The sequence below is a fragment of the Mytilus galloprovincialis genome, chromosome 4, assembly GCF_965363235.1.
Source record: "Mytilus galloprovincialis chromosome 4, xbMytGall1.hap1.1, whole genome shotgun sequence".
Classification (NCBI taxonomy): Eukaryota; Metazoa; Mollusca; class Bivalvia; order Mytilida; family Mytilidae; genus Mytilus; species Mytilus galloprovincialis.
In genome coordinates, this window is record NC_134841.1 from 78,795,352 (window position 1) to 78,822,694 (window position 27,343).

General features: G+C 31.6%; 2 protein-coding genes across 2 annotated transcripts; one reads left to right on the forward strand and one right to left on the reverse strand.

Moving 5' to 3' along the window:
- Positions 1 to 370: 370 nt before the first annotated feature.
- On the forward strand, positions 371 to 26,925 carry LOC143073755 (insulin-degrading enzyme-like). The gene is made up of 16 exons (XM_076249511.1): positions 371 to 415; positions 486 to 586; positions 2,457 to 2,559; positions 2,878 to 2,976; positions 3,582 to 3,687; positions 4,326 to 4,462; positions 13,486 to 13,608; positions 15,945 to 16,065; positions 17,122 to 17,213; positions 19,304 to 19,415; positions 20,008 to 20,175; positions 20,913 to 21,037; positions 21,696 to 21,843; positions 22,901 to 22,962; positions 25,682 to 25,843; positions 26,166 to 26,925. Exons 1-16 carry the CDS (start codon positions 371 to 373, stop codon positions 26,265 to 26,267), a joined length of 1,806 nt encoding a protein of 601 aa, XP_076105626.1. The 3' UTR covers positions 26,268 to 26,925.
- LOC143073043 (uncharacterized) lies at positions 10,821 to 12,840 on the reverse strand. Its single transcript, XM_076248279.1, has one exon. It carries the CDS (start codon positions 12,790 to 12,792, stop codon positions 11,107 to 11,109), a length of 1,686 nt encoding a protein of 561 aa, XP_076104394.1. The 5' UTR covers positions 12,793 to 12,840; the 3' UTR covers positions 10,821 to 11,106.
- Positions 26,926 to 27,343: the final 418 nt, after the last annotated feature.

Sequence of the window (27,343 nt, forward strand, 5' to 3'; positions counted from 1 at the left end):
AGGATAGAATAAACAATGTATTAAATATCTGCCATGACCCATATCACCAAATTCAGCCAGTCAATCATATCTAGTCATCTTTATACAGTTTATGGCATCATCAATTAAAGGATTTCTGATATATAGAAATATATTGACTTTATTTTCCATTTTAGGATTTGAGTGCAATGACATTTAGATTCAAAGGTAAGGAAAAACCTAGAAACTACACAACACAAATTGCTGGTCTTATACATGTAAGTTAATCTCCTTAATCATACACATGATAGAGACATACATGTATTTCATATATATTATTTTGTTTTAAAACAGCCTTTCATTATTTTGTAGAAAAACTTTACGATAGGGAAAAAAAATGTGAAAATGATAAATGTCGTATAGGTATGGAAAAACCTATCTACAATGTGCATTGCAGGTAAAGGTATCAAAAGATATGCTTACCACACTCTGTCCCTGAATAAAATCCGATTTTTTTTCTTTAAAAGTACAGTTTATCTGAAGTGTTAAGTGGACCCTACTTAATGTCAGAATTCCAACCTGATTTGATCACAATGGTATTGGACAAACTTCAGCCTGACAGAATGAGGTAAGACTGAACTCTGGGTTTAAGGTGACTTTAGGATATGTTTGAGGTTTAGACCTCTTTATGCATTAATAGACTAAAAAAGCTGAAAAAAACCTGGTGTGCTCTAAATTAAGAATTGAATGCTTCATTTTGTAAATTTATTGGTGTGTAAAAGCATTGACCGAAGTACAATTTGTATGACTGCTTTGCTTAATTCTAAAATTGTGCACACAGTCAACCCTATAAATTGTTTAGTTTTTCCTTTGTCAATCTGTAGGCATGTCTGTACGTCCCACAGTTTGTTTCATTCTATAACTCTGGTTTGCCTCAACTAAATAATATGAAACTCATACACAATGCTTATTACCACAAAACACATACCAAGTTTAAATTTTGGTGGCTGCACTTCAACTGGTCTAGAGTTATGCCCTTTTACGTTTGGTAAAAATGCTGATTTTTTTTGTTTCCATTCTCTAACCTATATGTGCAACAACCAAATGTTATGAAACTTTTACACAATGTTTATGACCTCGTAATACAGATCAAGATGCATGATTTTTTTATTAGTTGTTAGTGGCTTTGAACTAGCTGTCAGATAACTGCGAGTACTCTCAGATCTGTGCATTGCGTCTTTTTGTGTCGGAATGTATAAGTACCCGGCCACGTCCACTTGCATTTTTGTCCATCTGATGAGTTAAGCCTTTTTCAACTGATTTTTATAGTTCGTTCTTATGTTGTACTGTTATACCACTGTCCCAGGTTAGGGGGAGGATTGGGATCCCGCTTACATGTTTAACCCCGCCACATTATTTATGTATGTGCCTGTCCCAAGTCAGGAGCCTGTAATTCAGTGGTTGTCGTTTGTTTATGTGTTACATATTTGTTACTCTTTCATTTTTTCACATAAATAAGGCCGTTAGTTTTCTCGTTTGAATTGTTTTACATTGTCTTATCGGGGCCTATTATAGCTGACTATGCTGTATGGGCTTTGCTCATTGTTGAAGGCCGTACGTTGACCTATAGTTGTTAATGTCTGTGTCATTTTGGTCTTTTGTGAATAGTTGTCTCATTGGCAATTATACCACATCTTCTTTTTTATATTTACAAATTTGAAATTCGATGGCTTCACTTGTACTCTTCTTGAGTTATGCCCCTGTATAATCATAAAAATTGGTGAATTTTTGGTTTCCATTTCCTAACTGTAATTTACCTCAACCAAATGTTCTGAAACGTATACACAATACTTATTACCACAAAACGCAGATCAAGTACATATTTGGATAGCGTCACTTTTACTTTTCTTCAGTTATGTTCCTTTATAACTTAATATGATATGCAAGCGGGGGCATCATCTGTCTCCCATAGACACATTCCCCATTTATTTAAGACTTTTTTTTATAACTAGGCAAGTGTTCACAGGATTCCAATCTTAATCCAATCTGATATTTAATTAAAACCAAGTATAAATAATTCTGCTATATTGATTATATTTTGCATATTGAGGTTATAATAAGTAAGGTATTGGATTTTATTTTTATTATGTCCTATTTATGGGCATTATGTTTTCTGGTCTGTGTGTCTGTTTGTCCATCTGTTCCTTTGTTCGTCTGTTCCTTTGTCCCGCTTCAGGTTAAAGTTTTTGGTCCAGGCAGTTTTTGATGAAGTTGAAGTCCAATCATCTTGAAACTTAGTATACATGTTCCTTATGATATGATCTTTCTAATTTTAATGTCAAATTAGAGTTTTTACCCCAATTTTATGGTCCACTAAACATAGAAAATGATAGTGCGGATGGGATATCTGTGTACTAGGGACACATTCTTGTTTAAAATGTTATGGATAGATCCTTGAGTTCAAGGCAGAATTAACATTGAAATCATTTCACTTTCAGGATCTTTGTAGTACGTAAGAAGTTTGAAGATAAAACTAACATCAAAGAAAAATGGTACGGTACAGATTATAGTGTTGAAGACATCCTTGACTCTAAAATACAGGTAAATGTTATATTTGTATCAGGCCTTGAATGAATAGGGATTATAGACTCCTGTATGCTCACCAGTTTTTTTTATTTTTATAAGTTTTATGTTTTTCAAAGTAAGCTGAATAATTTGTAAAGATACATAATAAATATGTACGTAATTAAAATCATATGATCTCTCAGAAACTATGAACATGAGAACTTTTCTGAATAAACACTGAACACAATAATGAAGAAAGTTTTGTTAACCTTCAAAGGGTATTAAATGTCATTATATTTCTGATATATAAGTATTGTCTCTAGCATTTCTTATATGATGGATAACAATTTGTAGATGTGGAGTAAATGTGGAGAAAATGAGAACTTGACATTGCCAGAAAAGAATGATTTTATACGAACAGATTTTGAATTGGTAACCAGGGAGGTTGATCCAGTAAGTTATTTACAGAATACTAGAAAGAACTAATGCAGATATTGTTAATTTAGAAATGTTTGTAATTTTGTACCATAAGAGCACGATTCTTTTTAGAAATTCACATTGTCTTCCCTGTGTCTCAAACACTGAGTTTCAAGTCATCCCTCTATTAACAGACTAAGCTAAAGAAGTACTTATGCAGCATTCAATTGAATTGCAGAATTTCTGATATTAATGAATTAAATAAAACTGCCTTTTTCATGGTGAATACTCAGTAAATATATTTTATGGATGGAACTTTTATATCCAATCAGGGTACATTATTCACTTGATACAAGCTGATTATCTACAATTTTACATTTTTTATTTCATGAGAATGCAGATCTATAGCAGAAAGATAGAGACATTTTAAAACCAAAAATCATTTTTAATATTGAATTGTTCTGTTTTGTATAGTACTATGCTTTCAAATTTAAAATAAAATACTCTTGATTACAAAAATATTGATTGCATTAAATTTAGTATTTGCTCTTAATGAGGGAAACAACTTAACTGACTACATTGCAGATGGATTTCTAATATATGCATTAACTATGAAATAAATGCTGTATCTGAATTTGTAGGCTTCCTTACCAGAACTTATCAAAGACAGTGCTATGACACAACTTATGTTTAAACAAGATGATACATATATATTACCTAAAGCCTGTATAAATTTTGAATTAATAAGGTAGGTTAATATTTTTTAATGAATAGTTAGAAGAATATTGTAATCATATCTTCTTGTTTTTATGATGTGCTGTCAGTACTGATTTGCTTGAAGAAAAAAAAAACAGCTAATATATTCATTTTAAAATTCATTATAGAAAACACTATTAAAAACATTGTACAATACATTGACAGATATAAAAAAAAAAGTACAGTTTAGTTGGACTATGTGAAAGGCATACCTATTTATCTGATTAAAGGCTATGATGATGATTATAAGTACAAAATGAAATTGCTTTCATTTCCTTTCAAACTATACCACTCATACCACATGTTCTTATTTATATGAAGTGTAGGAGTTACACAAAATCCATTGACATTATTACAGGAACGTTAAGAAATGACGATGTTAATTGAAAAATTCTACTCAAAATTTGATAAAAAAGACAAGGAAAGTGAATATATTTATATAGGAAAAGTGCAGACAAATTAGCTTCAGTAGCATACATGCTACATAATGTAGTTAATGTCCAATGTAGTTGTCATGGAGTTTTCTATCAAAACTAAGGTTTTTATCAAATATAATGTTCCTAAAAAATGGCAAAAAAAAAAAAAGAAAAGTTCATTGATATAAATGTTGTGTTGTTTATTATATTTCTGTTCTTTAGGTCGATCAGAACCAGTGAACTGTAACCTGATGTATCTGTTTGTATCCCTGTTTAAAGATGCTTTAAATGAATATGCTTATGATGCTGAGTTAGCAGGTCTACATTACGGCTTAGAATGTACAATATATGTATGTCCGTGAGTAAATTATGTTATTCTACCTCACAGTTTAATTGAATAGATCTATTGGCTCATTATAGATCATGTGATGTAAATTAATTTGGATATTTTTGTCTGAATTTGCAGGGTTTTGAAAAACCCGATTATTCATCGGCAGTGAATAACTATCTTTCCATGCTGGTGAGACCATTTGAATGCAAACATTTGTTTGTTACAATAAAATCAGTTACAACCCTATAATTGTTAACCCATAGCAGAGCTGAATTTTTTGCATCCCCTGTAATTGTCAATACACAATACCCTCCCCCTATCTCTGTTTCCATATGAGAATATGTATTTCAACTCTGGATAAGTCAAATTTTATGTTGACTAACCAAATTTATGGTCCAAAGAAAAAGAAATGCATTCAAATTTCATTATTTATCTCAATCTAATTTATTTTAGCCTTTCCAAGCTAAGCAAGAGTTGTATCCCTTGGTCTGTAGTAATCGTTTGAGTCAAACATGTTGAACTACGAGTATCTAAAAATATTTATTGGTCTGGATGACCCTGAGATATTGAGAGTTAACTGTATATGCTATTTTTGTCTTTGTGTAGAACAATGTTAACAGGCATGTTATCTGTTTGTATCCCTGTTTTAAAACAGCCTTTCAGTATTTTGTAAAAAAAACTACAAGATAGGGAAAAGAAATATGAAAATAATATATGTGTTTATGTATATATGTATAGAACAACAACAATGAGGGGTGTAAAGGGGAGGTATCTGCACAGAAGAAATTGAAAAATATTAAATACTAAACTCATTCAAAGGGTATAAACACGTCTCAATCATCTAAAAATACGACCATCGCTAACATTTTTAATAATAAAAATCGTGGTTACCCTTCTATAGAATAGTGCCATGCCAAAAAATGACTTACATGTCTCCATCTTTCCGCCAACAATACGGTAAGGTCCACATTTATTGGTCACACAGTTTATTTAAAATTTGAAACTGATATAACTTGAAAAACAAACAGTATTATTTATTTACTCACATGAAACAAACTGGGATGCGGTATTCAGTACATAGGTGAAACTGGACGATATTTATCTAAACGCACTCAAGAACATCTGCATCGTTTTAAAAGACCCATTAAATTCAAAAGTATCATTTATCAACACCTTAAGAAGCACAATCATCCTATTAAATATTAAGCAGTTTAACCTTTGGAAGTAGTAAATAAGCAGCCTAGTGAATCTCATTCAAAGTTTGTACGATCACAGAAAATAATAGAATTAAATTGGATTAAAAAATTACAAACAGTCTACCCTCTCGGTCTTAATGATAATATAATGAGAATTGCCAATATATCAAGAACCGATTATGTTAACATTTTGGCTATTGTTTCAAAAACTGTTCAAAAAACCTTCTCATGGTCGTAGAAAAAATCACAATCAAAGAAAATTTCGGACCAATCAAACCAATATTTCGGACCTAATTTCTATTTCAAAAAACAACGGCAGACATTATCTGTTAATAAGCTCTGTTCATTACCGATTATTAACTTAAATAAAATTTTAGAGGATTGCAACACAATTTCATATAGCAGTCCTAAGTATGAAATCGTTCAAATTATAATGGCATATTGTTATTCTAAACTGTTTCCTAAAATTGATATTCCTGAAGATCATAAAAAAACTGCTATTAAAATAAAGTATGTCAAATATTGCTGGTATTTTTAACAACCATTCTGTTTAAGAACAAAGTCCTGGATATTTTGATAAAACTGAGCTCCCTCTTATTTGTTATATTTACAAGAAATCTACCCGGAAATTTGTGTTTAATTATACACCTACTTCATGTAATTGCAGTAATTTTAAATACATTTATGGACCCATTTCCCATGTTATAACAGGAGATCTTAACATCGTTCAAGACCGAGAGTTAAAATCATTCCTCAGTAAAGGACCTAAATATAGTCCCCCGTCAATTATTAATTGTAATGAGTGTCGTAATATCATCCATGACTCACTCCATACTAACTGTTTGAAATGGATAAAACGGGAAAAAGCTGACAAAAAATCTTTGGACTCTTTTTTTAATTCAGTAATGAACATAGTTGATATACGTATTCAACATTTTAAAGAACATTTTACTCTTAACAATAACCACAATAAACCTATTTCTTGTATCAAACATAAACTAAAAGAACTAGCCAAGGAATTTGTTTTTGTCCCGGCCGATAAAGCTGCTAATAATATTATTATTCTTTGACGTAAATTTTACATTTAGGTTCTACAAAAAGAAATCATCAATTCACCAACATTCCGACTGACTCCATTTTCAGAAAACGACATCTGTAACTAACATAACTTTTAGCTACCGCTTTACAAGCAGAACCAAAGTCCCAACTATGTATTGGCTTCCGAAGCTACACAAAACACCTTACAAATATAGATTTATTTCGTCTTCAAGCCATTGTTCCATTACTAAATTATCTATTCTTCTTACCAGTACACTTGGTACAATCAAAAACTTGATAATAAATTGTTCAAATAAGGCCTTCGAAAATAGTCGGGTTGTTGTCTCTTTGGCACATTCCCCATTTCCATTCTCAATTTTATGATTTGGTAGAAATAATTACCAAGTGGACTTTTGATGTAATAAATTATTTTTCAACATTTTAATATTATATTGAAGGTGTATTTTGGTAAATCAGACAACAGCACTTTGAAAAACGTTGTCCTATGCTGTATTGTTTATGTATGCAAATGATATGAAGTTTATACAGATGTTATTTTAATGTATACTATTTCATTTTTAACCGGATTTTTGTGACAAAAATGTCGGTTATTGATTTGGGGATGTACGGCGGGCGGCTGGGCGGCCGGGCGGTCGGGCGGTCGGGCGGGCAGGTGGGCGGCAATCAAATGTTGTCCGTGCATTAACTCATGAACCGTTCAACCAAAGCTTTTAAAATTTTAATATGTTGTTACTGACAACTAAATGAAGGTCAAGTTCAATAATGGCGTTTTTGACTTTTACCGTTCAGGAGTTGTGGTTCTTGAAAGATTGAAAAATGGAGTTTCCAGTCGTGTCCGTGCATTTACGCATGAACTGTTCTACCAAAGCTTCCAACATTTTTATATGTTGTTACTGATGACAAAATGGAGGTCAAGTTCAATAAAGGCGATTTTGACTTTTACCGTTCAGGAGTTATGGTTCTTGAAAGATTGAAAAATGGTGTTTCCAGTCGTGTCCGTGCATTTTCTCATGAATCATTCAACCAAAGCTTTTGAAATTTGTATATGTTGTTACTGATGACAAAATAGAGGTCAAGTTCAATAATGACGATTTTGACTTTTACCGTCCAGGAGTTATGGTTCTTGAAAGATCGTAATGTGGCGTTTCCATTCACGTTGTTACATTTACTCATGAACCATTCAATCTAAGCTTTTCAAATGTTAATATGTTGATACTGATGACAAAATGGAGGTCAAATTTGATATTGACGATTTTCACTTTCACCATTCATCAGTAATGGTTCTTGTGATAATGCCAGGACACAAATAAATGTTAATAAATCCGGTTTCCTGTCGTTGTGACAGCCTCTTGTATTTATCTGTTGTAAGAAGATTTTATTTATTAACTAGAGTTTTCTTCTTCATAGTATGCATTATTATTATATTAGACTGAAATACTGTGATTTTGAAGTAAAATAAAAAAAAAATCAGTAATTTCATATGTAAAATAAATACATTTAAACCTCTCAACGGGAGTACAATAATCCCATGTTCAGGGGTCTCTTCCTGTCCTCCCGTTGAAGAGAAAAAAATCATGCGTATAAATTATCTCATGAATGAAACTTTTCAAGTGTCATTTTTTACTCAGTTTTCTGCACTATTTTTTGTCATGCTTGAAGATACTGACTTGACAGTTGTTATTTATCCTTCAATTAGCCAACTATTGTACAAATAACAGGTATACAAATATTAATTTGCTTTATTAGTACATGTACAAATAAAGTCTCCTGTTACCCCACTTCCATGTTGAGTAAAAGGTAATATGAATATTTCTGGTTTCTAACCAGTTCATTTTGAGGATCCTCTTCGCGGTCTGCATTTCAAATGTGTCGATTTCTTTGAGAAATCAGAGACAATGATTTAGATTTTAATAACTAAATTTTCAAGTGTTGGGAGTTATTTTAGGATAAACACAGTATATGTACGTTGTCGAAAATATAAAATATATTTGTACTCGCTAAGAAACAGGAGAAAAAGTTGGCAGAGCCTTGCTTTTCGTCCTGTTTCTAAAGCTCATACAAATAAATTTATATTTTCGGACAACATACATATATGGTATATATAGTTTACATCATGACAAGTTATAGAAAAAGTAAGAATTTTGTTTACTACAAAGAATTTTTAACCAGTAGGGGACTATGTATTGACATGCAATACTCACAGAATGCTTGTTCTTTAAATAATGTATAGATTTATCAATTCTGTGTTTGAGATGGCTATTGTTTTTTTCATTTATAAATGACAAAATGCAACGATAAAAAAACTAGAGAGAGTCAAGAGTCTGTGTTGTTAATCCAGGTCTATTTGCATCTTCAACAGAATGGATCTTTATGACAGAAATTTGTTTTTTTGTTGATCTTGTATTGATGATGTTTTTTTGCTGTTTACAGTTTCTCATTATCTTCTTTAATTTTTGGCCAAAACACAAAAATGGGTTTAAAAAAATATCTTTTTAGGGCAATCCCTCAAGTAAACTTTCTTGACCACGTTCGCTCTGTGTTTTTGTTAGGTGTATTTCTATTTGTATACATCTTACAAGTTAAGCCTTTTTCAACTGATTTTTATAGTTCGTTCTTATGTTGCACTGTCCCAGGTTAGGGGGAGAATTGGGATCCCGCTAACATGTTTAACCATGCCACATTCTGTATGTTTGTGCCTGTCCCAAGTCAGGAGCCTGTAATTCAGTGGTTGTCATTTATTGCTGTGTTACATGTATGTTTTTTTCTTTCATTTGTTTGTGTACATTAATTAGGCTGTTAGACTTTTCTCGTTTGAATTGTTACACATTAGTCATTTCAGGGACTTTTATAGCTGACTATGCAGTATGGGCTTTGATCATTGTTGAAGGTCATATGAGAACCTATAGTTGTTAATTTCTGTGTCATTGACAATCATATCGCATCTCTTATTTTTTATTTTGATACTTGTAATTTGTCTGGTGATGATTTCAACCCTAATGCCTTTTTGTAGATCTTGTATTGCTAATCATTTTTGATATTAAAAATTGGTAAAAATCATCATTAGAGATCAATAACTATAATAACTAGTTCAACAGAAAAAAATAAGGGGTGTGTGTCTAATACACCAAAGTAATATCACTCTCACTCTGATCTTTTACCCTATGAAGGTAAAGGCTTGTCTGATTTGTGTCCTGAATGTAAATTTTATACCATAGAATTTAAGTTGACCAAACTTGATGTGCAATTGTGTCACCCTACCTGGACATGCTATGCCTACTCAAAGCCTTTTAGGTTTTGCTCTTGCTCCTAAATTCTGTCAGCTAGGTAGAAAAGAAACAAATTTCAATTTTCAGGTCTTAGGTTTCACGTGGTTGGGGTTTATACTCCTACACTCAAGGCAACCATGCTACCACAACACACACACTCTCTCATTGATCTTTTTTTTAGTCTTTAAATTTAAAGTTTTGCTTGATGTTCATCTACTCTATATGCCTTTATCTGTGTCTGCAGTTCTTATGGTGTGAGGAATACTGTGAAAGTACTTTAATTCATGGGTAACAATTTTCGTGGTTTGAGCAAAATCTATATGTTCGTGTGTTCTTAAATTCGTGGATTTTAGTTTTCTCAAAACAAAATTAGGAGTGAAGAATTGAAGCCATATTTGAAACGAAGATCACAAATTCTCTTGATTGTGATTTTATACTTTGCAAAAAGTATAGCTATGGAAGTTATTGAGTAGATATACAAAGATGTGGTATAAGTGCCAATGAGACAACTCTCCATCCATGTCATAATTTGTTAAAAGTAAACCATTATAGGTCAAAGTACATCAACACAAAGCCTTGGCTCCCACTGAACAACAAGCTATAAAGTCTCCCAAAAATGACTGGTGTAAAACCATTCAATTAGGAAAGCCAAAGTTTTAATCTATATAAAAAAACAAGAAACAAGAAACATTTATGAATCAACAAAAGACAACCAATGAGCAACAGGTTCCTGACTTATTATATTGAATGTCTAGAAAGGAATTTATCTTTGCATTATGGTTTTGTTAAGTGTGATATCGCCGAATGTAGATACCTGATAAAAAAATGCTCTTTTACCATATCAAAAAAATACAAGTGTAGTTTATTATTTAATTCTAAGTCTACTTTATAGGCTACATTTTATATATCAAAGACAAAGAGAGTTGAACTTAACCTTATTGAAACTTCTAGTTATTACTTTATAATACATAAAGGTTTTTTTTTAATGTTTTGGGGGTTTTGATAATTTTTTGATAAAATTTAATTACTTAAGAAGGTAAAATATATTGTGAACAAATAAAATGTGTTTTAAAAAGTTATACAAGTATTGATTGTTTAGCAGTCTGATAAATAACATTTTAATGTATAGTTTATGGATTACATCAGCACCCTGATATATTCACTTTATATAGCTTGGCTTCCTTAGCTGTACTGCCTTCTTGTTTAGTACATCCTATATAGAGCTGTCCTGTCGGAGTGAAAGCAAGAGAATATGGACGTTTTATTCCATTGTCTGTTGTCTTTATGTATGTAATCAGCTGTCCAGAGTTGTTCAGGATGTGGAGGGTATCAATATCAAGATCAACTACAACTAGATTGTCTCTTGGTGTTGTCACTATTCCTACTGGTCTGAATGGTACCTTCTTGTTGATGTCTGTATCCCCTTTATAAATGTTTATCACATCACCTCCCCGTCCTAACACTACCACTTTACCACTGCCTTCACCTGGATCAAAGTCTGCCACATGTATATAACCATTGCTTGTTGTAGTAATTTTCCAGGGGGAACTAAATATAGGTTGATTATGTTTGTTATGTTCATACACAACTTCATGGTTTCCGTTCATATTGAATACAAACACAGCTCTTCTTCTATTATCATAATCTTCACCTCCTACTATGACCTGACCTCCACTGGTGATATGAATGGCTGTAGCAATGAAAGGATTAATGTCATACACACTGTCTGTTACTTTACCAGTAGTACTGCTCATCATTTGTAGTCTTGATTTACCTTTAACTTTAATAAGTAGATCATCAGATGGAGTTATTGCCATATCAAAGACCGTGATGTTGAAGTTTGATATTGTCTTTAGCTTGGTTCCTTTAGGTTTTACTTTCTGTAACACTACATCTGGATCACAAGCTATCCATAGTGAATCATCAGGACATAGAGATAAATCACCAACCAAAGAAAGATTAGTCTGATATTGATTTACAACTCTAAGAGAAACTTTTACTTCAGGTAATGGTATGTCTACACTTTGTAGAACTCCAATGTTAGACTGAGTTATCTCCCCTGGGAGAAATTGAAGTGTTGTTTTACGTGATATTTCAGGTTTGGGGACGGACATTTCTGTTGATCTCACCATTTGGCAAACTTCTTTGAAAAATTTAGGGATGTCAGTGGTATTAATGAAATCCTGAACGTCCCTATACTTTTCCTCTATTTGTTTCTCTCTTTTCGAAAATGCATTCATGGTTTCTTCATTTGCTTTGGTACAAGCTTTGTGGTTCTGGTCTACGTCATTTCTAAGTTTTGCAATATGTTTTTCAACTGCTTCCTTTAAAGATTTCTCATGGTTAAGAATATCTGTGCTTACTTTGGCATAATTTGAATTTTCAGCATCATGAATCAAATTAGCTTGATTCTTGGTCATAGTAATTTCATTTTTTTCCTTTTGCAGTTTACTTTTTCCATTCTTTAGTCTTTCTATCTTCAAGTTATATGCATCACTTATTTCAATTAAATAATGTTTCTTGTGAACCTTAGCAACACAAGTAGGGCAAACCAGTTTGTCACAATTTGTACAAAAATGGCAAGTAGATTGTTCTGAATGATCTTGACATTTTATGTTGGTAAAATCCAAATCTCTGCCAGGCAGTCCCACACTCTTGATGTCTACCACCTTATGGTCTTTACCAATTCTCAGATGTATTTTATCTTTACATGTACTGCACATTAGAACTCCACAGGTCAGGCATTTCCATTTTATATTTTTCTCAGTTTCACATAAATTACAATTGATGGGTATCTGACTTCTTATTACTGATTTAGAGAACGCCATTATTGAAGCTATTCTATTTGCTGGTTTGTATTCAGGTGACTACCAAATAAACCTTACCAGGTGTAAAGAATATATATAGATTTAAATGTATATTACATTACAGTTTCATATCTAGAGAACGTTTTATTACACTACTGTAAACAGTTTAAAGTTCTTCTTGATAATAGAACTATTCTTCTAGATATAAAGAATTCTTTATAATAATTATATTCTTTTAAAATCATATATCATAACATGCTTTTTGAAATCATTATGTTGAACAGTAAAGGGAAAAAAGTATGAGACTGAGACTCTTTTTAGTTTTCATTCGTGTCTCCAAGTTTATATTCTATACCTGTAGTGACTTGGCCTAAACCAAGTTACAATTTATTTTGGGTTGTTGAAATTGTTCATATTTTTATCAATTTTTGTATTCAAAGTAAATTTGAATTTGACATATGTGCTGAGTTATCTTGTAGATAACTGTTAACTAGCCATTTCTTAAGAAAGTTCTTCTGAAGTAATTTCTTCAAATACAATATCAATTTATTTTTTTAACGTCTTTTTTAAATAGAAATTATGGTTGATATACTGTAAAAAAAAAAAGCACCATGAATTATTTGAACGGTTATCATGAGATTTATATTCATTTTAAGCTCTTCTCAACAGGTCAGATAAGAAGTTGCAATAGTATACACATATGAATATATCTAGAAAATTTGTTACGTAATTTGTTTAGGATATAACCAGAAACAGAAAGTTTTATTGGCAAAGATTTTGGAGAAAATGACAACTTTCAAAGTGGATCCCAAAAGATTTGAGATTTATAAAGAGATGGTTAGTATATGCTATATATGTAATTTATGTTTATTGTAAAAAAAATTAACAGAAAGGAATATAAGGACTTATACTTTTTGGTTCTTTATTTAAGAATAATTCATATCATATTGACATTTGTCCATTATTTGAAACAACCATTTGATTCTGAGGGATATGTCTAGCAAATTTTGGCAATTATTATTCTAGTCCCCATTTATGTTGGAAATAAATATTCTTGTCTTATTACACATGAAAATAAATAGTCCGGTCCTAAAATACTCCAAAAGTTCCAAATTACAATAGATACAGAAGTATTTTCAGTAGAAGATTCAGAGGCATAGAAGGCATATCATTTGTTGACTGGAAAAGAAATAGTGGTTTGCTTAAAATTGTCAAGAACAAAAATTTGCCTTACAGTGCATTTTTTATGCTACTGCCGTAGTGAAGCGGGCATTAAGTTTTTCCTTTGTATGTCCGTCTGTACATTTCAAAGTTAGTTTCTGTCTCAACCAAAATGATAAAAAACTTATACACAATGCTTATTTCCACAAAACACAGATCAAGTTTGAAATTAGATGGTATCACTTTGACTGTTCTAGAGTTATGTCCCTTTAGAAATAAAAAAAATGCTTAATATTTCGTTTCTGATCTTTAACTTTAGTTTGCCTCAATCAAATGTTATGAAACTTGTACGTAATGCTTATTACCACATAATACAGATCAAGATTTGAATTGGGTGGTTTCACTTTTACTGTTCTTGAGTTATGTCCTTTTATAAACATAAAAAATGCTGAATTTTGTTTTCCGTTCTCTAACTTAAGTTTGCCTCAACCAAATAATTATACACAATACTTATTACCTGCAACTAAGGTGAAATACAAATTTGATTCATGCAACTTTTAAACAAAATTTGCAAGCAAGGCATTTAAACTATTGATGCTTTATTGTTTTAACCCTAGTACTGCCAGCTATAAATAGATTATCAGTTCACTGCAGTGCCATGATGCTTAATTAGCCTCTGCATCTCACTGTGCCAAGTTGTTTTCCAGAAATTTATCAGTTTTACACCATGTTATTGTTTTGTTAATTTTCTTTAATTTCTGAACATTTTAGAAAATAACATTGAATGTAATTGATTTGCAGAATTGAATGCAGAATTTCATAGTGTAAAATAAGTGACAGTGGATTATGAAATTATTTAGTTAAATCAAATAAAAGTAGAAAAATTATGTTTTTATTTATTTGATCATTAAACATATTTGTTTATCTTATTTAATTAGCACTTAAAAGTCAAATAGCTGTTTCAATATTATATTTTCATTTAAGATTATTTCGTGAAACACGACTTCATGTCAACCCTTGTAATTTGAATATGAACCAGGAGTGTGGTTTCAATGTTATTGTCCTTTCTGACGAAAAAAAGTTTATAGTGTATCGGTTTGTTTCTTCAACTAATTTATTTATGAAATTTTAATCAATAATTAAACTAAAGAAATCTATTATCACTGGATTTTGTCCAACGGCAGAGTTTTAACTTCTTTACAGCAACAAAAGCGAGACCACGTGTATATAGGTTTCCTTCCATGTGTTAAACGTCGCTATTTTTTCATCATTTTCTAGATCATCCTCGTCAAAACATAAAAATCCTTTATTACAATCATCATTTAGAATTATTTCTTCAACACAATCACGATTTTCAGGGTCTACTTGCTATAAAAAGTATCTCCGTCCGCTACTTCTTTGACGACTTCCATTGTTTCAAACTCGAATGTAAACAAACTACGGGGTCAATTTTGTCATCAAAATAAATTTAGAATGGAATGCTGGAAGCAACCAATGAAAACATCTTTCTACAGGGAAATCCTTCTTCTGACGTAATATTGAACAAAAATAAGAATAGCTGCGTGATTTGATTGGCTAGATCTCGAAACCTTTACCTTGTATAGAAAGTCAATATAGCGACGACCGGCAATGAATGAAACTATCGGAAGTTATCAATATATCGACGACCGACAGTGTGGTAAAGTTATACAGGTCGTCACTATATCGATTAGTGCAGTTTTTATAGCAATTTCATTAAAAGTTTTGCATTTTTACAATTGTGACTTTTTTAAAGGTTATCTCAATTTTCTTTTCATGTGAGGAAGTAAATTAATAACCTACGGTCAAAATTTATGTTTTCTTTGTAATTTTCTGTTTACTCTATAGAACAAAATTATTGTCTAGTGAAAGGGGAATAACTCTAGGAAAATTAGAAAACCTCAAGTAATGAAAAAAGCAAAGAAGCATAAATGAATTAACCCCATCATAATTATGAATAGCATAAAACAATGATATTTGTTTTATTTCTCCAGTATACCAGAAGCCTTAAGAACTTCAGTGCCGAACAGCCACATCAACATGCTATATACTACACATCTGTACTGATGTCAGAATTTATGTGGACCAAAGATGAATTACTTCAGTGTGTTGATGGTAAGCACATTCATAACTTTGGATGTAGTTTTTAGTGTGTAAAGATTGTCAGCTGATTGTTTGAATGACAGAAATGGTTCCACCTATTTCCAATTGTACCATCACAATTATTTAGTTCTGAATCCTGTTTGATTCTGTGATATTAAGTTATTAACAATTCTGAGTATAGCTTTAGGACAGAGGCATTATTGTTGTGGGCTGTGATTGATAATCATTAGAGAGGAATTGAATATGTTTTTTGTAGATGAAAATAATTATTCCACATTTGAATGAATGGATAAAATAGAGGTTCAGAAGAATATAAATGACTGCCCAGGTTACTATAATGTTACTATAGCTCATTAACATAATGCAACTATCTGCAAAATTGGCTTGAAGTACATGACTTTACAACCACTTGATGGTGTCATGGTAGTGTGCTTGCATCAGGTGCAATAACTCTCAAAGAAAGAAGTAGCAAAGACCAGTTTAAAGTCTTGGTTTTCCTGGTTCAAGATTGCACCCATTACATGTTGCACACAATGCAAGCACCCTATCAAGAGATCATCAAGTGGAAATACATTTAATCAAGTCCATCTTTAAGAAATCAGCTGTCAATCTTGGGAAGCTAAAATTTGTATTTTGTGCATCTATCTTTGAGAGTAAGAGCAAAAATAGATTGTGTCAGAGTTACAATAACTTGTCCTCCTGCTGTATCTTTTGTTGTGAGTCTGTATATTCATAATGTAACTCTGTATATCTATCACATTAACATGTTATTATCCTGCATGATACATCTATATTGGAAATGTCAGTCAAACATGAGTTGACTTAAAAGATAAAACAATACCATTAGTGAATTGTGTTTATTGAAGGTTCCTGCTTTTCAATTTCAAAAAGAGTCTGTCAATAAAGTTTTTTTAAAGCAACATTTTTTTTTGTCAGATGAGTCATGAAAATTTCCAAATTGAGTGAATCTATTCATATTTAAATTCTGTAACAATTTAAGATATCCATATTTTACTTCAAAATTGATTCCACTAAATGATGTTCATAACATTATGTTTGTTTTTCCAGAGATGACAGTAGAGAAGTTGGATGCCTTTATACCTCAGTTATTATCCAAATTATATATAGAAGGACTGATATATGGAAATGTAACAAAGCAGGTTGGTTGTATTAGTTTTTATCAAACTAAATATTTTATATGATATTACAAAATCTTAATACCTTGTAATTGACAATGATGATTACATTCCAAATCTTGCTTTTTATGCCCCTTTTATGGTCATTATGTTTTCTGGTCTGTGCGTCCGTTGTCCGTCTGTTTGTTTGTTCGTCCATCCATTTGTCCGTCTATCCCGCTTCAGGTTAAAGTTTTTGGTCTAGGTCCTTTTTGATGAAGTCCAATCAACTTGAAACTTAGTACACATGTTCCCTATGATATATTTGTAACACTCCCAAACGTGTCCTTCCCCCAAAACGTGTCCGATTCCCCCAAACGTGTCTATTCTCCCCAAACGTGTCCGTAATATTCAATATTTCCCAAACGTGTCCGATTTCATAACCCCAAACGTGTCCGATAATTGTTATTCGCCAAAACGTGTCCATTATTACACGCCAGAACGCCTCACGTCTTTTAGCGCTAATACATGCATGTCCCAAATCAATAACGTTTACCGCAAGCATAAAAAAAATATTGCAAATTCAATCTGTAACATATGAATTGACTTTTGACTGAAATTGATTATTGTCCAGTTGCAAGTATTTCATGCTCATTTAGAGCGAACATGCAAATAATTCTTGTACTGTTGAATTAATCGTTTAATATGTAACTTATTTTGTACTAGTAAACTCCGTTGATGCATTTTATATTAATTCAGCAGAATTGACTTCCTTTCTTTCAACAGTTCTGATAGTTTAGATCATAAACTGGGAATCAGGTTTTTCAATAAATTTTAAGTTTTGAACATCAATAAAGACACATGAACAAGAGACATAAAGTCCAGTGCCAAATATTTAATGAATTATTTGAAAGATATCATGTTAGCAATAAAATACATTTGTCATTTCGGGGCCTTTTATAGCTGAATATGCGGAAACGGCTTTGCTCATTGTTGAATGTCGTACGATGACCTATACTAGTAGCTGTTAATTTCTGTGTCATTTGCAATCATACCACATCTTCTTATCTATACTGTAGATAGGTTCTTTTATCATATCGGAAATTTAAGATAAGATCTAATTTTTAACGGTTATTCGGGATTAACTCTAGATGACTTCAGTAAGAAACGCGCAGAGAATGGGACATTCTCCATTCACGAGGTGTCTGATTTATTATCTTCACGTATTAATGATATTGACACGAATGATAATTCCAGTAAAAAAAAATATGGACACGTTTGGGTGTTTTTTTTAATGGACACGTTTGGGCGTTTATACAAATGAGAAGCTTTGGCGCTGTTTTACAACTAGACATGTTTTGCAGTTCAGTGACGTCGATGTAGACACGTTTGGGGGAATCGGACACGTTTGAGGTGGAGGACACGTTTCTGAGTGTTACATATTTTTTTCTAATTTTAATTCAATTAGAGATTTTACCCCATTAACACGGTCCCCTGAACATAGAAAATAATGGGGCATCAGTGTACTATGGACCCATTCTTGTTTTGTCTAAATTTTAAACCGTTTAGATCCCTTGGAGTACAAAAGGTTAGTAGTGAATAAATAACTTGAAACAATATTTATTAGTATTTAGAATACCGTTAAGTACCAGTTGTAAATGACAGTTTCTCTAATTTTCATGCTATTTTCACATTTTCTGACCGGTGTGAGAAAAATATTTCTAATCTCTAGTGAAAAATCTGTTCTCAGCAAATAATTGGTTGAAATTTAATTGTGACGTCAAATTTTCTTGTTTTCTTCTGAATTTTCTTATTGTGGAGTCATGAAAAAAGGCGACCATGTCTGATGACATCACATCAAAAGTACACAACTTTTATCAAATCTTTGAAAAGGAAGGATACAAATCATTAGAGAAACAGATTCCACCACTGTAACTTGTGTATTACGATATTTCTCAACGCGACAGTTAAATTTTAATTATTTAAAAAGATGGCAAGCCTCGCGCTTTAAATATTAAATTTTAACTGTCTCGAGTGGAGAAATATCGTAACACACTTGTTGCAGTTGTGAAATCTATATTTATCAAATATACTGAAAAAAGTTTCTTAGTAAACAGAGATATTTTATTTTACAGATAGCCTTGGATATTGTTGAAACAGTAGAATCTATACTAACGACAAAATGCAATACCAAGCCATTATTACCTAGTCAGACAAAAAGACTAAGAGAGTTACAACTGTCTGATGGTCAGTTAACTTTTATTCTTTTCTCATGGATTTATTTGTTCACACCAAGTGATATTATATGTGCTATAAAAACTCACAACCATAAAAACCATCACATACTATACATAATTTGTGGTAGCAACTCTGGAGTTTTGATTGAAGGTCAAATATCCCCAACAAGAAAGTTGATTAATGTTTGCTCTAATCTTTGTACTACAATCTGTGTAATAAATTAAATAGGCCAGATACTTATCTTGCCTCTTTCACTTTATTTGTGGCATCTGAAATAGCAATCAATAATATAATAAGCAAAAGCATTGGACATTTACAAGACAATTAACAAAAAGTGCTTAAATATGGTGTTCATGATGATAGGTTTAAACTAGAATGATCTAAACAAATAATAGAATGACAGTAGTGTTATACTAGTAAGTTGTCGTATACTCTTTATTTCAATTGCCTTTACACATAATTTAGACGATATGAAATAAATTTCAATTAAAGTCACCAATCATTAAAAAACAACAGATCTATTATTTTTCTTTTTTTACATTTTTTGCCTCATAAGAGAGATAACTCTGTTACAAATTTATGTACTTTTAATTTTAATCAGGTTCATCATTTGTCTATCGTGAAAAAAATCATGTCCACAAAAGTTCTAGTATAGAGGTATACTATCAATGTGGATTACAGCAGACACAGCCTAACATGTTACTGGAAATGTTTGTACAGATTATAGCAGAACCTTGTTTTGATATCCTCAGAACAAAAGCACAGTTAGGTTAGTAAAGTTTTTTGTAACGGTAATATAGCAGAAGAACCTTGTTTTGATATTCTCAGAACAAAAGAACAGTTAGGTTAGTAAAGTTTTTTGTAACGGTTACAAATCTTTGTATAAAATATAGCAGAAGAACCTTGTTTTGATATCCTCAGAACAAAAGAACAGTTAGGTTAGTATAGTTTTTGTAACTGTGACAAGAAGAACCATGTTTTGTATTCTAAAAACAATAGAACAGTTAGGTTAGTACAATTTTGGTAAAGTTTTACACATCTTTGTCCAGAGTAAAGCAGAACGTTGATATGGCATCCTCTTAACAAAGTAATAGTAAGGGTAGTATGCATTTTTGTACCAGTAACAAATTCTTGTTCTGAATATAGCAAAACCTTGTTTTGATATCCTAAGAACAAAAGAACAGTAAATTAGTGCAGTTTTTATAACAATTACAAATGTTTTTCCTTATCGTAGGAAAAACTAGCTTCAATAGTATATGATACAGAAGGGTTTGGTTTGAATTTTTACTTACTAAGCATTCGAACTGAAATCCAATACATGGCAAGAAAAAATAATATACATAAACAGAACAAGCAGATAATTGATTTTGTTTGTTTTCTTTAACAAATCCTTAGTAGTTGACATGCTATCCAATACAAATATCTTTCAAGACTATTGATTTGCAACCATTGAATTTGATTATTGCTGTATTTTGAGTTTGAGATTAACAATTTCATTATTTGCAGGTTATATAGTGTTCAGTGGAGTGAGAAGATCTAATGGTGTACAAGGACTGAGGGTTATTATACAGTCTGATAGATCTCCTGAATATGTAGAGAAAAGAGTAGAAGCATTCCTAAATAGCATGGATGTAAGTCCAAAATTAAACATGGGGTATTGATACTAAAAAAACATAGTTAACATTTTCACAGTAACTGATTTATAAGGTGGATTCATTATTTTTATTGGGGTACAAATTTTTAGGGAGGTTAAAGAAAAACTTGAAATTTCCAATTCAAATGTTTAATACAATAAACATTTACTATCAATTTGTACGTAGAATTTTTGAAAACTTGGATCTCATAAAAATACCCAAGAAAGTACACACAGAATTAACTTTAATTTGTATTTATCTTAAAGCTGATTTAATATTTGAAATCAACATTCTTTAGATTGCTTTGTTTTATGTGACATATTTATGATGAAGTTTTCTATAATTTTATATAATTTGTCCCAAAAGTAGTACAACACACTGGAAAAATATTATTGAGAAAGCACAGGTGGGATTTTTTTTAATTTTCATTTATTCAATAAAAGAAATGCACTACGAAATAACTGCTGTGGACCTAAGAGTTTTTGGTTGGGCATAAGTAATGCAACCAAGAAAACTTGTGACCTTTGTGTCTTTTTTCATAAGACTTTTATTTTGGATTAATATATGGTATCTCTCTTTTATCCCTATCAATATGTTTCATACATTTTGCTTCAAAAGCATTCATGTAATTTCAAACCTTTGATTTTCCACACAGGACTATATCAAAGATATGACAGATGAAGCATTCCAGAAACACTTGAAAGCTCTGGTGTCCAAACGTATGGAGAAACCTAAAAAGATATCGGGACAAAATTCTAGATACTGGTCAGAAATATTATCTCAACAGTATAATTTTGACAGAGGTAAGAATTAAAATCCAAAAGAAATTAAAGCAACTATTTGCATATACAGCCAATCTAATTGCAGTAAAAATTTATTTATAATTACTTTTTAAGCTTTAGTCTATCAAGTTTTTAATTGTGTTTTGGTTGCATTTCTGTTGCATGGCATTTTGAAATCCTGTTAATACAGTTCAATTCCATATGTGTGATAAATTCAAATTACAATTCAACAGGTTACTCTTTACTCTACTTCATTGTTTTACCCGACAACAAATGTATATGTTGGTATAGAAACATTGAGAATATTTCAGTCATTCTATGTCAAACTCACACTTCATTGATCTATGGGGCCTCAGGGGCAGAGGGGTCTAAGTTGTTTATCTTATGTATCACTAGCCTGTTATGCGTTTCAACCTTGCACTTCATTGATCTATGGGGCCTCAGGGGCAGAGGGGTCTAAGTTGTTTATCTTATGTATCACTAGCCTGTTATGAGTTTCAACCTTGCACAGACACATTGCAGGTGTATTTGACTCTAATCTTTACTAAATAGGATTACCATTATTCTTACTTAAGTCAGAGATTCTCTCTGTAAACTCTTGCTTCCTCTACCAATAAAATCAGGCTGTCACAATATAGCTAAGACTGCTGAAAGTTGTGTTAAACAAAACAATCAAACTTCTCGAAAACTAATTTACAAATTTCAACAATATTGCTTAAATTTTTGTACAAGACATGAAATATTGCACCTACATACTATTTTAATTTTTGATGTACAAATTTTAGAGGTTTCCCCCATGAAACATGATCTTTCCTTTCTCTGCTTATAGCAGTTTGTTCATCTGCATGTCCTTAAAAACAGCTAACAAAAAAAATCTACTAAACTGTCATCTTTTCCCCTACAGGACCTTTTGCATCTTCAAGTTTAAATCATTTGATTGCTTTTTGCCCATACTAAATCATAGGCTTTGAAATTTCGGTTTACTCTATTTTGAGAGAACAGGAGATGCATATTTTGAAATCACACATTCATTATTATATAATTGTATATTTTATTGAAAAAATATGATTATTTTTAGAAACTGTGGAAGTTGAATTTCTGAAAACTGTGAAGAAAGAAGATGTCTTTAGTTTTTTCAAAGTAAGAAGATATGTCATGTTATGTTTAGATTTAATTATTTGATGTGATCAAAAGATTAGTATGATTTCCGAATGGTCATTTTGGCTTATTGGTCACACATAATTGTACTATTGTCAGAATGATTGTAAAGAAATGATACACAAGATAGCAGATTAATTTTTTTTGCTATAAGAAATCACAGTACCCTAATAATGCAGGATCCACCATTGTCTTTATAAATTGTTAAGGAGAAACACAATATAAATAAAAAGAGATATGAAGAATGTATAAATGATACAACAATGCAACACCATAACTCATATGACATCCAAAGATCAACAAAAAATCTTTAATGCATTATTTGCTTTCATTGTCATATCTAACTCAACTAATTTGAACTTTTGAAGAAAGATTTTTGACTGCTATGGATTTATAATGTAATGAAGTTCTGACCTTCCTTAACATGAAACCATAATTCATCTAACCTCCAGGTATTCACACCATAATTTTAGATACATGTAGTTTGAAAAGTTTCTTCAACAACAATACTGCAGCCCAACAACATGATAACAACAGAAATTTCTATAAGTTTTAGCTCACCTGGCCCACAGGACCAAGTGAGCTTTTCTCATCACTTGGCGTCCGTCGTTGTCTGTCGTAGTCGTTAACTTTTACAAAAATATTCTCCTCTGAAACTACTGGGCTAAATTTAAGCAAACTTGGCCACAATGGTCATTGGGATATCTAGTTTTAAAAATATGTCCGGTGACCCGGCCAACCAACAAAGATGGCAGCCATGGCTAAAAATAGAACATAGGGGGTAAAATGTAGATTTTGGCTTATAACTCTGAAACCAAAGCATTTAGAGCAAATCTGACAGGGATTTAATTGTTTATCAAATCATTATCTATCTGCCCTGAAATTTTCAGACAACAGGTTCAGGGATCTCCATGGCCTGTTTAACGATGGCGCCCCGCCATCGTTCAAATGTCTTGCGCCATCGTCAAATGACTCGCCCCATCGTTAAATTGTCTTGCGCCATCGTTAAATTGTCTTCCGCCATCGTTCAAAACTTCATCGTTTTTTGTAGCCCGACGCCATTTTTTTCCCAATTATAATCAAATGCATGTAATTGCATAACCCTTAGGCTTTTTATGTTATAATCCAATACAGTTCTAAGTTTAACGCCTGAGGCATATCCGGATAAGATCGCTAATCACTTGTACCTGAGCTTGTACAGGTAGATCAACAAACCAGACAGGAGAATACTATTTGAGGATAGACGATCCATTTGTCGAATTAATCAACTAAGTTTCAGCAAATGATTATGATAATTTAGATTAAATAAATAAATTAATAATCCAGTTACAAAGAAAACAGTTTAACAAGTCGAACACGTACTTTATTTTGACTTACGCAATCAGCATCCCCCTTTTTTAAGAAGTACAAAATAAGACGCTAAACAGTATATATATATATATATATGTCATCACAAATAACTCGAGTACTGCTGTAACGATAATTTAGAATTACTTTTAAAGTTTAAAAGTAAAAACTTAAATATTTCCTGTAAAGAAATATCGTATCGTAATTCCGAATTCATTTCGTATATTACAATCAAATTGATACATCCGCGTTTGCGGTTTCTATTCAGACTCGAAAGATGCATGTTGCACAGCATCAATTTGCCAGATAAAGTCATTAAAAACCTTTTCATTTGTCAATGTTTGCTTTACAAATCTCTTTAACCTTTTACATAACCCGTACGAATCGTTTTGTTGTTGCTGCAAATCAGCCATACCGGTAATGGGTTCTGATTTTGACAGTGTCCATGAAAAATAAGCTCCACATCGTATGATTTTTAACCCCCATAACAATTACCAAAAATACAAGAAATCTACATGGGGACCTTCATGACAGCTTTTGGTCATTCTCGACTAAGGGGGGACCATGAAGACTTGGCATTTGAATGGTTTAAAACGGCAATAAATGAAAATATTGATACTTCTAATTCTATAATGAAAATTCAAATAAATATCATTTAAATAAGCAATGAATTAGCAAGTTCACCATTCCTTGTATGGAGGGATAAAATACTTCCGATCGCGCTACACTGTACAGCGTAGACACGGTTTGTAATGGTGAAAGTTCCTCCATCGTTCAATTTTCATCCATGGAGATCCCTGCAGGTTGTTGGGTTGCTGCCCCTGAACTGGTAATTTTAAAGACATTTTGCTGTTTTTGGTTATTATCTTGAATATTTTTATAGATAGAGATAAACTGTAAACAGCAATAATGTTCAGCAAAGTAAGATCTACAAATAAGTCAACATGACCGCAATGGCCAGTTAACCCCTTAAGGAGTTATTGCCCTTTATAGTCAATTATTAACAATTTTCATTAATTTGGTAAATTTTTGTAAATTTTTGAATCTAAAGGGCCAAGTCTATATAGATAAAGAAAATTGTAAGTAGCAAGAATGTTCAGTAAAGTAAGATCTACAAACACATCACCATCACCAAAACACAATTTAGTCATTAATCCATCTGTGTCCTTTGTTCAATATGCACATGGACCAAGGTGAGGGACACAGGCTCTTTAGAGCCTCTAGTTTTTTAAATCCTCAAACATATTTAAGTGCTGTTACCGTACTGGGTTCAATTGGGTTGGGGGCTATATTCAAATTACTTACTGGTAAGATCTTTTAATTGTATATAAAACTTACACATTGTATATTTTAGGATAGAATAGCTGTTGGTGCTCCATATAGGAAGAAGTTTTCTATTCATGTTGTTTCCTCTGTAAATGGAGAGAAGGAATTAACAGAAACGAATGGAGAAAAACAAACAACGGAAACTACTGAGGATGGAAACAATCTGCTGCCTTCTCCAGAACTACCTCCGGTAATTATGTTACCTCTAAAAATGACTTTGTTTAAGAAAATTTCAATTAGACTTAAAATCCAATAAATGCACAAAATCATCCTTTCTTGATATCTTCTCAAAAACATACTGACTTCAGAGCCTGCATTATACTGTAATGATGAGATTTGTTTGGATAACATTAAAATGGATCTATTTATGAAACAAATAGTGACCTTTTGTGATATATTATGATAAAGTTGAAACCAAAGGACCTTTTTTGAAAAGAAGTAAATTGTGTCCTTTATAGACTGTACTTTACATACTTTATTTTTATGAGAATTTCAATGATTGTCTTTTTCAGCCTATGGTTGTTACCAGTGTAGCCGAGTTCAAAAGAGACATGGGACTTTATCCATTACCAAGGCCTTATATAGACCTACAGAAAGCTAGATCTAAATTATGATGATTCTTTTGATAGGAAGAATAATTGTGATAAAATTAGAAGACAGAATGAAACATAATTTTTGATTCAACTCTAGTTGAGTATGAAAATGACTCTTGATGGAATTTTAGCTTCCTTTTATTTTTCTGTTAAAATCATAAACAATTCTGTAATATATTTTATTTTCCAAATTGATTAATTAAATGATTTCATAATTTCTTTTCTTGAATTACAATATAGGAAGTATTTCATATTTCATTGAAAAAATTCATGTTTTCAAGATTGAAATTTATGCAAACAAAAAAAGTGTTATTAAATTAATTCCTTAGAATCACGAGACATTTTGTAATTTTGTAAAGGAGGTAGAATTCACAAAAACTGAATAATGTCTGCAAAGTATATTTTTGTATTATTCAGAAATTAAATAACTGTTTTACACTATAGACTCAGAATATTCTTTACATCTGGTAGAATTAATATTACACATATAGACCAATATCCCAATATAAAACTATTGCAATGCAATTGAGGAAACTATAAGAATGTTTTGTTGTTGTCATTTTTCTATGTTTTGCATACTGATATATGTTGATGTAATTTTTGAAATTTATAAGAATTTTTTCTTATTGGGAAAAATATGTCCTGTTTGTTATGGCATCAATTAAAAATTGTATTTGTATTTCTTACTGCATTAATTGATTTCAGCATTTCTTCAAATTGCACAAAGCACCTGCTCTTCAGTCTCTGGGGTCGACATTGGTTAAAACAGTTGATATAGCTGTATAATTTATGTATATCCCTCTCATTTACTTGTACAAAATAATTTTGGAATTAACAGTATATTTGTATACCGGTATGATAGATTTCTTATTATGCTTAATATGAAATAGTATTTGTAATTGAATTTCAAACATACACTTAAACACATAATTACCACTTTATAATTTGTCTGCATTTAAAGTGTTTTATTCTGATTTAACCTACACCTGAAACTCTCAAACACAAACATTAAAAACAAAGATGTACAAATACCTAAAATCGTTAGGTGTATATTACCAAAAGAGACCTATGTATGGTTGGGCAAAATCTGTTTTATA

Coding starts and splice junctions, on each gene's coding strand:
- LOC143073755 (XM_076249511.1), top strand. CDS start 371: ATGTCGTATAGGTATGGAAAAACCTATCTACAATGTGCATTGCAG. Junction 2,977..3,581: donor TAACCAGGGAGGTTGATCCA/GTAAGTTATTTA, acceptor CTGAATTTGTAG/GCTTCCTTACCAGAACTTAT. Junction 4,463..13,485: donor GCTTAGAATGTACAATATAT/GTATGTCCGTGA, acceptor GAATATATCTAG/AAAATTTGTTACGTAATTTG.
- LOC143073043 (XM_076248279.1), bottom strand. CDS start 12,792: ATGGCGTTCTCTAAATCAGTAATAAGAAGTCAGATACCCATCAATTGT.